The sequence below is a fragment of the Lithobates pipiens genome, unplaced genomic scaffold (genome assembly GCF_037356315.1).
Source record: "Lithobates pipiens isolate NorthernLeopardFrog02 unplaced genomic scaffold, aLitPip1_a1.2 Scaffold_16, whole genome shotgun sequence".
Classification (NCBI taxonomy): domain Eukaryota; kingdom Metazoa; phylum Chordata; class Amphibia; order Anura; family Ranidae; genus Lithobates; species Lithobates pipiens.
In genome coordinates this window covers 365,944,761-365,957,733 of record NW_027507748.1, presented here as the reverse complement: position 1 = coordinate 365,957,733, position 12,973 = coordinate 365,944,761, and the positions used below count along the sequence as shown (strand labels likewise).

The following is a 12,973-nucleotide window of genomic DNA, read 5'->3' as shown; positions in this document are numbered from 1 at the left end:
GGCACTCAGCATCAGCAGCAGTCTTGTAGGGATGATTTACAGTCCCAAGAAACCCGTGGACTTGGCTGGGAGGAGGTAGCTGCGGATCATGTTGTCCTTAGTGACCCAGAGGACTCCGGACCTAATGACTCAGCTAACCTACGCTGCATGGCCTCCCTGATCCTGCAAAGCCTGCGGAAGGATCCTCGTATTCTTCGGATCAAGGAGAGGGACCATTACTGGCTGGCCACTCTCCTTGATCCACGGTACAAGGGCAAGGTTGCCGACCTTATCTTGCCATCGCAGAGGGAGCAGAGGATGAGACATCCCTGGGAGGCCTTGCAGAAAGATCTGTGCAACGCGTTCCCAGAGAATGGGAGGTTACAAACTCCTGGTCCTGGACAACGTGTTGCTGAGGCATCGGTCAGAAGGAGCGGTGGAGAAGGTGGCCGTCTGATTGTTGCTTTCAGACAATTTTTTAGTCGCAGCCCCAAGGTATGATCGGTTCCAGCAACCATCGCCAGCGTCTGATTTACATGGTGCAGGAATACCTAGGGTCAGACTTGGACACCTTTCCCACCGAAAATCCTCTGGCTTACTGGGTCTTGAGGATGGATCACTGGCCAGAGCTTGCACAGTATGCAATTGAGCTACTGGCCTGTCCTGCATCCAGCGTTCTTTCGGAACGCACCTTCAGTGCTGCTGGTGGCTTTGTTACCGATCACAGGGTGCGCCTGTCCACCGAATCAGTTGATCTACTGACCTTCATCAAGATGAATCAGTCTTGGATCACCCACAGCTACCAAGCACCTGAAGCTGATGTAACAGAATAATTTTTTTTGAAATATCACATCCCTTCAAGACTGCCTATGCTTATGCTGAGTGACTGTCCTGTTATGTTGATTGTCTATCCTCTTCCTCCTCCGCTGATATGTTGGAAGAACATTTCTGGTTCTGGGTGATGCCATCAGCCCAATTTTTCTGCCCCTGTTTAACAGGGGGGTTTATTTACAATTTTTTATGCAAAGCTTTGCAGCAGGGATAATTCCTGCACTACAACTAGAGTATATGGGAGAGGTTGCAGTGTGGTGGCACCAGCACCAGTGCCTAAGGCCCAATTTTTCTGCCCCTGTTTAACAGGGGCGTTTAATTAAAATTTTTGATGCAATACTTTGCAGCAGGGCTAATTCCTGCAATAAAAATAGAGTATATGGGAGAGGTTGCAGTGTCGTGGCACCAGCACCAGTGCATAAGGCCCAATTTTTCTGCCCCTGTTTAACAGGGACATGTAATTACAATTCTTGATATAATATTTCACAGGAGGGCCCGTTCCTGTGCCCACCCAGAGTAACTGTGAGGACTTATAGTGTTGTGGCACCAGCACCACAACCACCAAAGGTCAATTTTTCTACCACTGTTCAACAATGGCATGTAATTACAATTCTTGATATAATCGTTCACAGCAGGGCGCTCCAGCGCCCACCAAGAGTCACTTTGAGGGCTTACAATGTTGTGGCAAAACCAACACCAACAACAAGACAACAGCAAGTGAGATGAAAAAAGATGGACGACAAAACTAATTATACAGGGGTGATAACCCTTCCCTATGTTTTCCAAAAAGCTTAAAAGTAGTTTTTTTGACTGGAGCTACACTTTAAAAATGTACCAGTTGAAAATTACAAACAGATTCAACTTAACACAACAAACCTACACAGTCCCTGTCTTGTTTGCACCGCCTGTATACTGCTGTTCTGAGTATATAGGGCCTGGGGGCCACACGCATTTCCTTTTTTTAATATGGGTACGGGGTTCCCCTTAATATGCGTACAAGACCCAAAGGGGCTGGTAATGGGCAGGGAGGGCTACCCATGCCATTTTTCTCAATGATTTTCAACCATATTGCAGGAACCAGATATAACATTAAAACCGCAAGCAGTTTTAAATGATGCTATTTCCGTTAAATGTAATTTTGTGCATGGACTGTTCTAAACACGGGAAACACGTGGCACTTCACAGGCATACTACAGACACCCCCCAGGCACAATATTTAAAGGAATATTTCACTTTTTTTTTCACTTTAATCGCCATTAAAATCAGTGCTCCCGCCAAAACGGCCATTTTTAAAAACATTTTAGGCATTGACCCATGTCCCCTGGGGCAGGAGCCAGGTCCCCAATCCCTTTTTAGGACAGCATCTTGCATATTAGCCGTTAAAATTAGCACGTTTAATTTCAACCGTTCGAGTCCCATAGACTTCAATGGGGTTCTAAAGTTCATACGAATTTGGGGTCCGTTCGAAAGTTCTGGTGCGAACCGAACCGGGGGGTGTTCGGCTCATCCCTAAGCACAGTACTATGCTGCTGAAAAGAAGCAGATACATGTTTTGTTTGCTCTGAAGAAAATACCAGTCTTGTGCTTTCTGACAAATAAAGCAGATTTTACGTTTATAGAACTGTGTTGTAGATGCATGTTTTCCAGTCTAAACCTGAAAACTTATAAAGATCTTACTTTTCCTTATTGCGGAGGAAGACTTGATACAAATTCTGTGTGTTCTTGGGTGAGATGCACGACTTCATTTCTGTCAAAAAGTCTTGATGAAGTTTTCGTAGATCCTGAAACAGAAAAAGATTAAGTATTTACTCACTGTATTGCGGGATATATTTAAATTTCATGCTCCAGGCCACCTGTTGATTGCAGTTGGTAGGTAACTTGTTTGCTGCACCGCCCCCCCCCCCCCTCCAATTAAACTTAACCTTCCATGTTCAGTCTCTTATGGCATGGAGTTGGTAGACCCTGAATGTTGGATGGTAAATCCTCCTAAAAACTGGGTGCCCTTTGTGCCAGGCCGCAGTCAGAATGATGCTTAAACTGAATTGACATTTACAGGTGTGGGATTATAAAAGCTCTGCAATGTCATCATTACCTCTTTTTTGGGGTTTTTTCCTGTCTTTTATATGCAGTGCACCACACTACTTTGCTGGCTCTATTGTCAGTCTGAGAACTCAGGCTGTGAATGATGTCACAGGGAGCGGAAAAATGGGCAGCACGGGATGGGAACCGTCAGTCATCCTGCAATGGCGCAAATGATCTTGGAGGTCTGCAGAAATAAGTGCAAGGGCTTTGTAGTGCGGTGGAGCGCTACATATGAGAGGATATGGAAGAAGTTAGTTTTGTTTGCTCAACAAAAGCTTTCTCTCCCATGTGCCCTGCTCTAGCCAATATCCTGGACATTTTGCAATCAGCACTAGAGGTTGGTATGGTATACAATTCACTTCAAGGTACAGATCTCTACCTTATCTTTCACAGGCTGCAGATGGGTGCAAAAGCCAGTGACCAGATGCTTCTTGCAGGTGACAAACTATATGACCTTGAGGGAAATCCTTGTTCCCTCTGTGGAACTTGGATATGAGAGCACCCTTTGCTCCAATGGTTTAAATTCCATTGCAGTACCTTATTGTAAAACTAGTTCTTCTGACACAACTACTATAGACAAAAGGATGTTGAAGATTGCAACACTCTCCTGCAAGGACCCTTCGGTGTCTTTTTTTCTTTACTTTTTTTACCAGAGATAGGGATTCTACAGTTATCTCCAAAATTAAATTTTAAAATGGTATCCAGTTTCCAGCAAAACTAGGAAGTAGTCAGTGGCAGCTGTTTTTTTGGGGGGGGGGGGCAGCAAACAACTGAACCCCCCACTGCAGAAACTCAAACCCCCCACCGGTCCCCCAACCCCCTCCCTCCGATGTCCGCCGGTCGGTCCACCAGCACTTACACCATCTAGGTGGCAGGGATTTGTCATCCATGGAGTGACAGTGGGGAACGGGGAGTCATAGAACGGTGGCTGGGATCGGACATCCAGACATCGGTGGGGACCGGGCGGCTCTTCTCCTCCTCGCTTCTGTTATGCATCTCCTCCCCTCCTCCTAGGCATCCAAAAGGATCACTTGTCCTTTTAGCCAATCGGGTGATGGGTATCAGTCCCGCTTCCCGATTGGCCGGAAGGACAGTTGGCGGCTGCGGCAGCCATGGATAGATTCATGCAATACATGAATCTATCCATTACTCATATAAGGGGTGGGGAGGAGAGAGGGGGCAGTGCCCAGGTGCCCCTAATGGATGGGCCATCACTGGAAGTAGTCCCTCTGTGTTTTGACACGAGAGTCACTGCAGGAAGACTTCAGTTCCTTACACATATCAAGTTACTAACAGTGTTCTTGGTCAAAAGAGGAAAGTGGACAATCTTTTTATTTAGCCATCAGGTCCTCAAGAGTCATCCACTTTTGGGTACCAGGGTCATTAGATTGGCATGCTTCCTGCAGGCCTTTCTGCTCTGAAACAATTGCAAGCTTATTTGACTAGAAGGGTGGCAGCCTTGGGGCACTTATGCCAGACTTCCATGGAAGCTATATGTAAGGGCTAGCTTGGAGGTCTTGTGCACTAAATGTGCAGTAAGCAAGTTTGGGACAAGATAGATAAATCCTTTTTGGCTTTGGCAGCTTTTCTTTGATTGAGTCTCTTTTCATTTGTTCTCTCCCATCCATTTATTCAGCTATGGTATATCCCATTGTGAGCTGACATGAGGTGGGCCAGGAAAAACGGAAAATTGTTATCAAATACAGTGGTGTGAAAAAGTGTTTGCCCCCTTCCTCATTTCCTGTTCCTTTGCATGTTTGTCACACTTAAGTGTTTCGGAACATCAAACCAATTTAAACAATAGTCAAGGACAACACAAGTAAACACAAAATGCAATTTATAAATAAAGGTGTTTATTATTAAAGGTGAAAAAAAATCCAAACCATCATGGCCATGTGTGAAAAAGTGATTGCCCCCCTTGTTAAAACATACTATAACTGTGGTTGTCCACACCTGAGTTCAATTTCTCTAGCCTCACCCAGGCCTGATTATTGCCACACCTGTTCACAATCAAGGCATCACTTAAATAGGAGCTGCTTGACACAGTAAAGTCCACCAGAAGATCCTTAAAAGCTACACATCATGCCGAGACCCAAAGAAATTCAGGAACAATTGAGAAAGAAAGTAATTGAGATCTATCAGTCTGGAAAGGGTTATAAAACCATTTCCAAAGCTTTGGGAATCCAGCGAACGACAGTGAGAGCCATTATCCACAAATGGCGAAGACATGGAACAGTGGTGAACCTTCCCAGGAGTGGCCGGCCGCCCAAAATTACCCCAAGAGCGCAGCGACGACTCATCCAAGAGGTCACAAAAGACCCCACAACAACGTCCAAGGAACTGCAGGCCTCACTTGCCTCAGTTAAGGTCAGCGTTCATGCCTCCACCATCAGGAAAAGACTGGGCAAAAATGGCCTGCATGGCAGAGTTCCAAGGAGAAAACCACTGCTGAGCAAAAAGAACATCAAAGCTCGTCTCAATTTCTCCACAACATGATCCCCAAGACTTTTGGGACAACATTCTGTGGACCAATGAGACAAAAGTGGAACTCTTTGGAAGGTGTGTGTCCAAGTATATCTGGCGTAGAAGGAACACTGCATTTCATAAAAAGAACATTATACCAACAGTAAAATATGGTGGTGGTAGTGTGATGGTCTGGGGCTGTTTTGCTGCTTCAGGACCTGGAAGACTTGCCGTGATAAAAGGAACTATGAATTCTGCTGTCTACCAAGAGATCCTGAAGGAGAATGTCCGACCATCTGTTCGTGTACTCAAGCTGAAACGAACTTGGGTTCTGCAGCAGGACAATGATCCTAAACACACCAGCAAGTCCACCACCGAATGGCTGAAGAAAAACAAAATGAAGACTTTGGAGTGGCCTAGCCAAAGTCCTGACCTGAATCCTATTGAGATGTTGTGGTATGACCTTAAAAAGGCCGTTCATGCTCGAAAACCCTCTAATGTAACTGAATTAGGACAATTCTGCAAAGATGAGTGGGCCAAAATTCCTCCAGGACGCTGTAAAAGCCTCATTGCACGTTATCGCAAACGCTTTTTTGCAGTTGTTGCTGCTAAGGGTGGCCCAACCAGTTATTAGGTTTAGGGGGCAATCACTTTTTCACACAGGACCATGATGGTTTGGATTTTTTTTCACCTTTAATAATAAACACCTTCATTTACAAATTGCATTTTGTGTTTACTTGTGTTGTCCTTGACTATTGTTTAAATTGGTTTGATGTTCCGAAACACTTAAGTGTGACAAACATGCAAAGGAACAGGAAATGAGGAAGGGGGCAAACACTTTTTCACACCACTGTACTTACCAGAATTGACCTATCCTGGCCCATCCTCATTTCAGCACAGGACTCCCTCTCTAGTGGCCTGTCGCAGGCTAGGTTATCGAACACCTTCATTGGGGGAGGGGTTGCCTTTTTTACAGTGCCTTGCAAAAGTATTCACCCCCTTTGGCATTTTTCATGTTTTGTTGCCTCACAAACTGGAATTAACATGGATTGTTTGAGGATTTGCATAATTAAATTTACAGAATAAGCAAACAACAAATAGTACAAAATACTTTGTAGAGCCACCTCCTTTTGCAGCTATCACAGCTCCAAGTCGCTTTGAATAAGTCTCTATGAGCTTCCCACATCTTACTACTGTGATTTTTGCCAATTCCTCCTTGCAAAACTGCTCCAGCTCCTTCAAGTTGGATGGTTTGCACTTGTGAACAGTAATCTTTTTTTTTTTAAAACATCTTTTTATTGATTTGTACAAAACAACATACACAACCAAACAGACATACTTTGGTCTTACACGGCAAGTTGGAGTCTTCGCAGGGATTCCATAGGGTAGTTCCTTACAAGAATAACAGGCACATAACCAGTATTATGAATGTCATACAACATCACAGACTCCCAGGATTCTGGGTGTCATGGCAACAGTTCATGACAGCAGTACAACCAGCCTTTTCAGTATACACCATGGAATTTGTGTGGGATCTACCTGGATCGGGCACTACTAGGCGACCTCCAAAGCAGTGGAGGGATCAGCCAACCATTTAGACAAGGTTTTATCATACTTGCTGGGGCAGCCTCTATTGGTGTAGGTATCCTTGTATAGCAGTAGGCTATTATTAATGAGTTGTTTCCACAGGGAAAGAGGAGGGGGGGGTTGGTTTGCGCCAACTGAGGGCTATGGCTTTGCAGGCGTAAAACAATAGGAGACCCACAAGTGTACGACCCACCACCGTGGGGATTAGTTGTTCAACTAGACCCAATAGACAAATTGCCATTGTTGGCTGCAGTGATATTGAAGTAACCTGTGTGATGAAGGCTAGAATCTCATGCCAGTAGCAAACAATTAGTAGGTAGGTCCAGAAGATGTGGGCAAAGTCCGCAGGAATTCCGCCACATCTCCAATACCCAGGAGGGGAATCCGGGTGCATTTTATGCAACCTGTGGGGAGTAAAGTATGCCCGGTGGACGATCTTAAATTGGATCAGGTGGTCTCTCAGAGAGACCAAGGATTTAAAAGGGAAATCCCAAACGTCATCCCAATCATCATTGTCCAGATCAGGGATGTCGCCAGACCATTTAGCTCTTAGCTTATCTAATGCCGGGAGATAAGTGATAAGCAGGTGGGAATACAATTGGGAAGTGGGTTTTTGTGCACAGTCAGCCCTAAGGAGATTCTCCAGGGAAGACTGAACTAGCTCAGGAGGGGAGCCGGAGAAATGGCTACTGAAGGCGTGGGAGAGTTGGAGATATTTAACAAAAATAGGACCGCTGCACATTAAAGTCTGAGTGTAATTTGGAAAGCTGGATCAGGGAGTGGTCGGAAACAATCTGCGAGATCATTTTAATGTGGAATTTGGTCCAGGCCTGAGGCTCCGGTAATTTATAAATGTGTTCCAGGGTAGGGTTTCGCCAGAGGGGGGCACTAGGCGAAATTTCCTGTTTAGGATATTTTGCGCATTGAAGGCATCAGTGGATAGGGGGAACCAGAGCCTCGAAAAAGCAAAAATTTTAGTGCCTCAAGAGTCCGGATTAAGCCACCAGGCAGCCATGACTAGCTGGGTGGCTAAGAAGTATTTATATAAATTTATATAAATCCGGGCACGCCAAGCCGCCTCGAGAGATCGGGCGCGTCAGTGTGGTCCAGCTATAGCGGGGAGACTGGGAACCCCACAAAAAGGAGGCGATGTAAACGTGTGAAAAAAGTTTTTGGTAACCACTGGGGAGAGTGGCGAAATAGGTATGTGAACTTAGGTAACAGTTTCATTTTAAACAAATTTATACATCCCATCAAGGAAAGTGGTAATGACTCCCACGCCTTCAGTCTTAGTCGAGCTTCCTGAACTACCGGGGAAAGGTTAAGGGGTATGTAATCCGAGGCCTGTCTGGAGACCACCACTCCCAAACACTTGAAGGATGCGACCCATTGGAGGAGAGTGTCAGGAGGAGCCGTGGTTCGGGCCACCGGGTCTATGGGGAATAAGAGGGATTTTGTCCAGTTAACTTTGAGACTCGCGACAGAGGAAAAGGAGTCAAGGAACTTTAGTGCTCCCTCAAGTGATGGACCCGCATCATTGAGAAAAAGTAGTAGGTCGTCCGCGTAAAGGGCGACCCTTTCCTCCAACCAACTGATCCGCAGCCCCCTAACACATGGGGAGATGCGGAGGGCCTCCGCAAGCGGCTCCATCGCAATGGCGAATAGGGCTGGAGAGAGAGGGCAGTCCTGTCGCCTACCCCTGGATAAACTGAAAGACCGTGACAGACCCCCCCAGCTTAATGGCAGAGGTGGGTTACGGTAAAGGACCCTGATCCACTCGATAAAAACTAGGGGAAATCCCATTCGCCGGAGGACCTCCCAGAGAAAAGGCCGCGTCGAAGGCCTTCTCAATATCAAGAGAGGCCACCACCCTGGACCCCATATTGAGATGTTGTGCGTGTATATTGGTGAACAGGCGTCTCATGTTGACATCCATTGCTCTGTTGGCCATAAAACCAGTCTGGTCAGTCTCGATAATAGTGGGCAGTAGGGGCTGCAGTCCCAGGGTCAATAATTTGGTGAGGATCTTGAAATTTGTGTTGAGTAAGGCAATAGGCCTGTAGGAAGCACAGGCCATGGGATCTTTAGGAGGTTTCTGGATGAGAACAATGTGGGCATGGCCCATGGAGTCCGGAAGGGCACCATCAGCCAAACAGTGATTAAAAAGTTGAGCCAACCTGGGAGCCAGCAGGTCCCCATGAGTCTTGCAAAACTCGATGGGGAGCCCGTGCGGGCCCGGAGACCTCCCATCTGGGAAGGACCCCAATGCCCTCAGTACCTCCTCTGTAGCAATCGGTCTGACCAGGGACTCCCTCTCCTCATCAGAAAGCCAACCCAATGCCAAGGGGTCCAGCCAGGGTGCAAGGTCTTGTGGCTGGAAATCCGATGGCAGAGCAGAGGTATAGATGGAGATGTAATATTGGTGGAATACCTCTAGTATCTCCGGCAAGGAGGAGGCCGATTCACCCAAAGGGGACACTACACTGGGGATTGCTGTCAAGGGTTTATCATGTTGCGCCAACATTGCCAGGAGGCAGCCGTTCCGGTCTCCCTGCTCCAAAAAAAGGCGGTCGAGTCCGGTAAAGGTCCAGTCTAGTCACCTCAGTAAGGTGGAGGTGTAGTTCACGTTTTGCTGCATTGAGGGAGTCAAAATTTGTATTTGAGGGGTCGGCGGCATACATGTCTGACTGGGATTGCGCTGCAGCCTGCAAGTTGGCAGTGATAGTGGTTTGCTCCCTCCGAAGCCCAGCAATGGAGGAGATATACTGCCCCCTGGTAAAAGCCTTAAAGGCGTCCCAGGTCACGGTTGTGGAGGAGGTCCCCGTGTTAAGGTCCCAAAATTCTGTCAGTTGTGGGGGAATGGTATGTGCGAGGTCCGCATGGGAGATCCAGTGGGCCAAGCGCCAAAGGGACGAGGAACGAGAGGACGGGGAACGAATGTTAAGAAGTAGGGAACAGTGGTCTGAGAGACCGCTGGACAAGTAGGAAGCGTCTAGTACATCTGTCAGCATAGTCGGGTTGGCAAAGGCTAGATCTATATGGGAAGAGGTTTTATGCATGTTAGAGAAATATGAGTATGCCCTGGTCATGGGATGTAGCAATCTCCACACTTCCGACACACCCAGTGTCTCTACCCATGTGTGTAGTTCAGTGGAGGATTGTTTTGGGGAGGTAGGCCTATTCAGGTCCGGAGCCAGAATGGAGTTAAAATCACCCATGAGCAGCAATTTGGCCGGGCAGTACGGGGTAATTTTATCCAAAATGGTGTAAAGCAGTGGTCATCAACCCTGTCCTCGGGGCCCACTAACAGGCCAGGTTTTATGTATTACCTTGGGGAGATGCAGACTAGAATTCTGCAATCACTGAGCAGCAAATGATATCACCTGTGATGTAGTTCAGTTATCTTGCAAACCTGGCCTGTCAGTGGGCCCTGAGGACAGGGTTGATGACCACTGGTGTAAAGGACAGAGGGGGAGAAAGGAGGGGGGACGTAAACACCCACCACAATGTATCAAATACCCCAGACAGTGAACACTAGGATCACATATTTACCCTGGGGGTCAGTGTGAACATGTTCAATTACACATGGGAAGGATTTACTAACTAGGATGGTGACCCCTCTGGCATACGTTGAGTAAGAGGCATGAAAGGCTCTCTGGATCCATGTTTTTTTCAAAGCGAGTAGTTTGCTGCCCATGAGGTATGTTTCTTTGAGAATTACAATATGTGGGGAGTGCAATTTAAGGTATTTGAAGAGCACCGCTCTTTTAAACTTAGAGTTAAGGCCCCGGACATTCCAGGACAGTGCACTGTAGGTGGGGGTGTCATGTCCCTTCATTGTACTGGGGTTTGGTGGGGGAAAAGAGGAGGGCTGAAACAGGGTAGTGTACACCCCAGGAGCAGCAATGATCCAGGGAACCCGCGCCAGGTTAAGGGAAGACCAGTGGAAGACCAAAAAAAACATATGAACATAAACAGTAACAAAACCTCTAAACAATACCTTTGATGACACCGAGGTGTCGAACCTGCCCTCATCTGATGACATCCCGAAAAACTGGGAAGTGATCAGATCAGGCCTATACCCAGAACTTACCAACATCGAACCCTTTTTACTAAGGTAGTAATGTCATGTCCTGGACCAAGAAACAAGGGAGGGGGGTGTCGCCGTAACCGGCAAGCGTCCTAGCCGGGACTTAGGTAAGGGAAGGGGAAGTACCCCGGAGAGGACTTGGGGGAGTCCTCGCTGGGGGTTGAGGACTAAAGTCCGCACAAGGGTTGAGGGAGCTCCTCAAGCAGGAGGGGTTGAGCTCAGTTCCATGGGCAAAGGGGTGTAGGTGGTAGGGTCAGGATGATGTCGAAGCACAGCAAGGAAGACAGTCATGGGACCTGAGAGTAAGGAGTGCTGATGGACAACAAGGGACCCGAAGGTAGATCAATAGGGGAGAGAAAGATACTCAGTTATACTCCACAGGATGTGTGTCCCTCACGGTTCCATTTGGCATCATGGCACTAGCGTGTGTCCAACCACGCTGCGGCAGCCTCGAGGGTGTCAAAAAAGCGGGTGTGGTCTCCATCGGTGACCCTCAGCTTGCTGGGATACAGGAGGCCAAAACGTATTCCCTTTTCCCGAAGGTGACGTCGGACATCAGTGAATGACTTACGGCGTTGCTGTACCTCCTGGGAGAAGTCAGGAAAGAACGACAGTTTGGTGTTTTCATACTTAATTTCCGGCATGGCTCGTGCCGCCGCCAGGATGTGATCGCGATAGGTCAGTAAACGCAGGAGGAAGGGATGTGGAGGGGCCCCCGGTCTAGGCGGGAGTGGCGGGACCCTGTGGGCTCTTTCAACCACGAAGGTGGGCGGCGTAGCACCCAAGTTAAACAGGGTGGACAAAAGCTGTTCAGTAAACTCAGCCGGCTTGGGTCCCTCAGCTCTCTCGGGTAAGCCAAGTGTGCGGATGTTGTTGCGCCTGAGGCCAGGGCCAGATTAAGAACATCATGGGCCTGGTGCTGAGGATTTTGGTGGGGCCTTTTATGAACAATAAATAAATAAAAATGCAAACTATTTTTTGTTATAACAAATTCAATTAAAGAGAGAGAGGGAGGATGAGAGAGAGAGAAAGACAGAGAGAGAGAAAGGGGATGAAGGAGGTGTGAGGGGTAAGGGCGGGAGGATGAGAGAGAAAGGGGGGGATAGGAGAGAGAGGATGCACATGAGCATGTGTGGGAGTGACATCAACGCAGCCTGGCCAAGGCAAGTGACCGAAGGCACAGAACCCAGAAGGAAGACCGGGTGAAGATGGAAGTGCCCGGGCCCCGCCAGATTGATCACAGCACAGCACTGGAGGGCTCAGTCTGACAATTTAAGTGTACCCTAATGTGCTAATATGCTGTGCATACTTGTACATTATGGCATAACCTACCCCAGGGCCTCTAAAATGTAGTAATGTTAGAAAAGTTTACTACTGCTTTAATATCACAGGAGCCTCTCATGGGGCCCCTACTTACCCTGTGGCCCTTGGGCAGTGCCTAAGTGCATAGTTGTCAACATTTGAAAAATAATTTCAGCGACACTTTTTTTTACAAGTGCTATATTTAGAGTAGCTGACATCCCCTATGTTCCTCTATACATCACAATAGTAATTGCAAAATGAAATAAGTACTAATAATGGGGAAGAACAAATATGAGAACTGTGAGATTTTCTTTAGTTGAACTGACAAAAGTGCCCATTCTAGAGCTGGTAACATTGAGGATATTCAGTATAATTTTAAAGAACAGTTTTTGTGGGTAAGAGGCATATTGGAGGAGTATGGATGGTATAAAAGGGGGAAGTATGTGCAGGTGAGGGAGAGGAATGTGGAGGGTCTAACAGTGGGCAGTATGTACATGAGAGGAGTGCGAAGGGTATGACAGTGGGCAGTATGCACAGCAGAGGAGTGTAGAGGGTATGACATTGGGCACTATGTATAGGAGAGGAGTGTGGAGGGTATGACAGTGAGTAGTATGTACAGGAGAGGAGTGCGAAAGGTAT

General features: G+C 47.2%; 1 protein-coding gene across 1 annotated transcript in view; it reads right to left on the bottom strand.

Moving 5' to 3' along the window:
- Positions 1 to 12,973, bottom strand: part of VAV1 (vav guanine nucleotide exchange factor 1) — a 125,555-nt gene that overhangs the window by 48,975 nt on the left and 63,607 nt on the right. Inside the window, exon 8 of the mRNA XM_077482066.1 lies at positions 2,488 to 2,591. Within this exon, the coding sequence (XP_077338192.1) occupies positions 2,488 to 2,591 (104 nt within the window). The remainder of the gene's footprint in view (positions 1 to 2,487; positions 2,592 to 12,973) is intronic.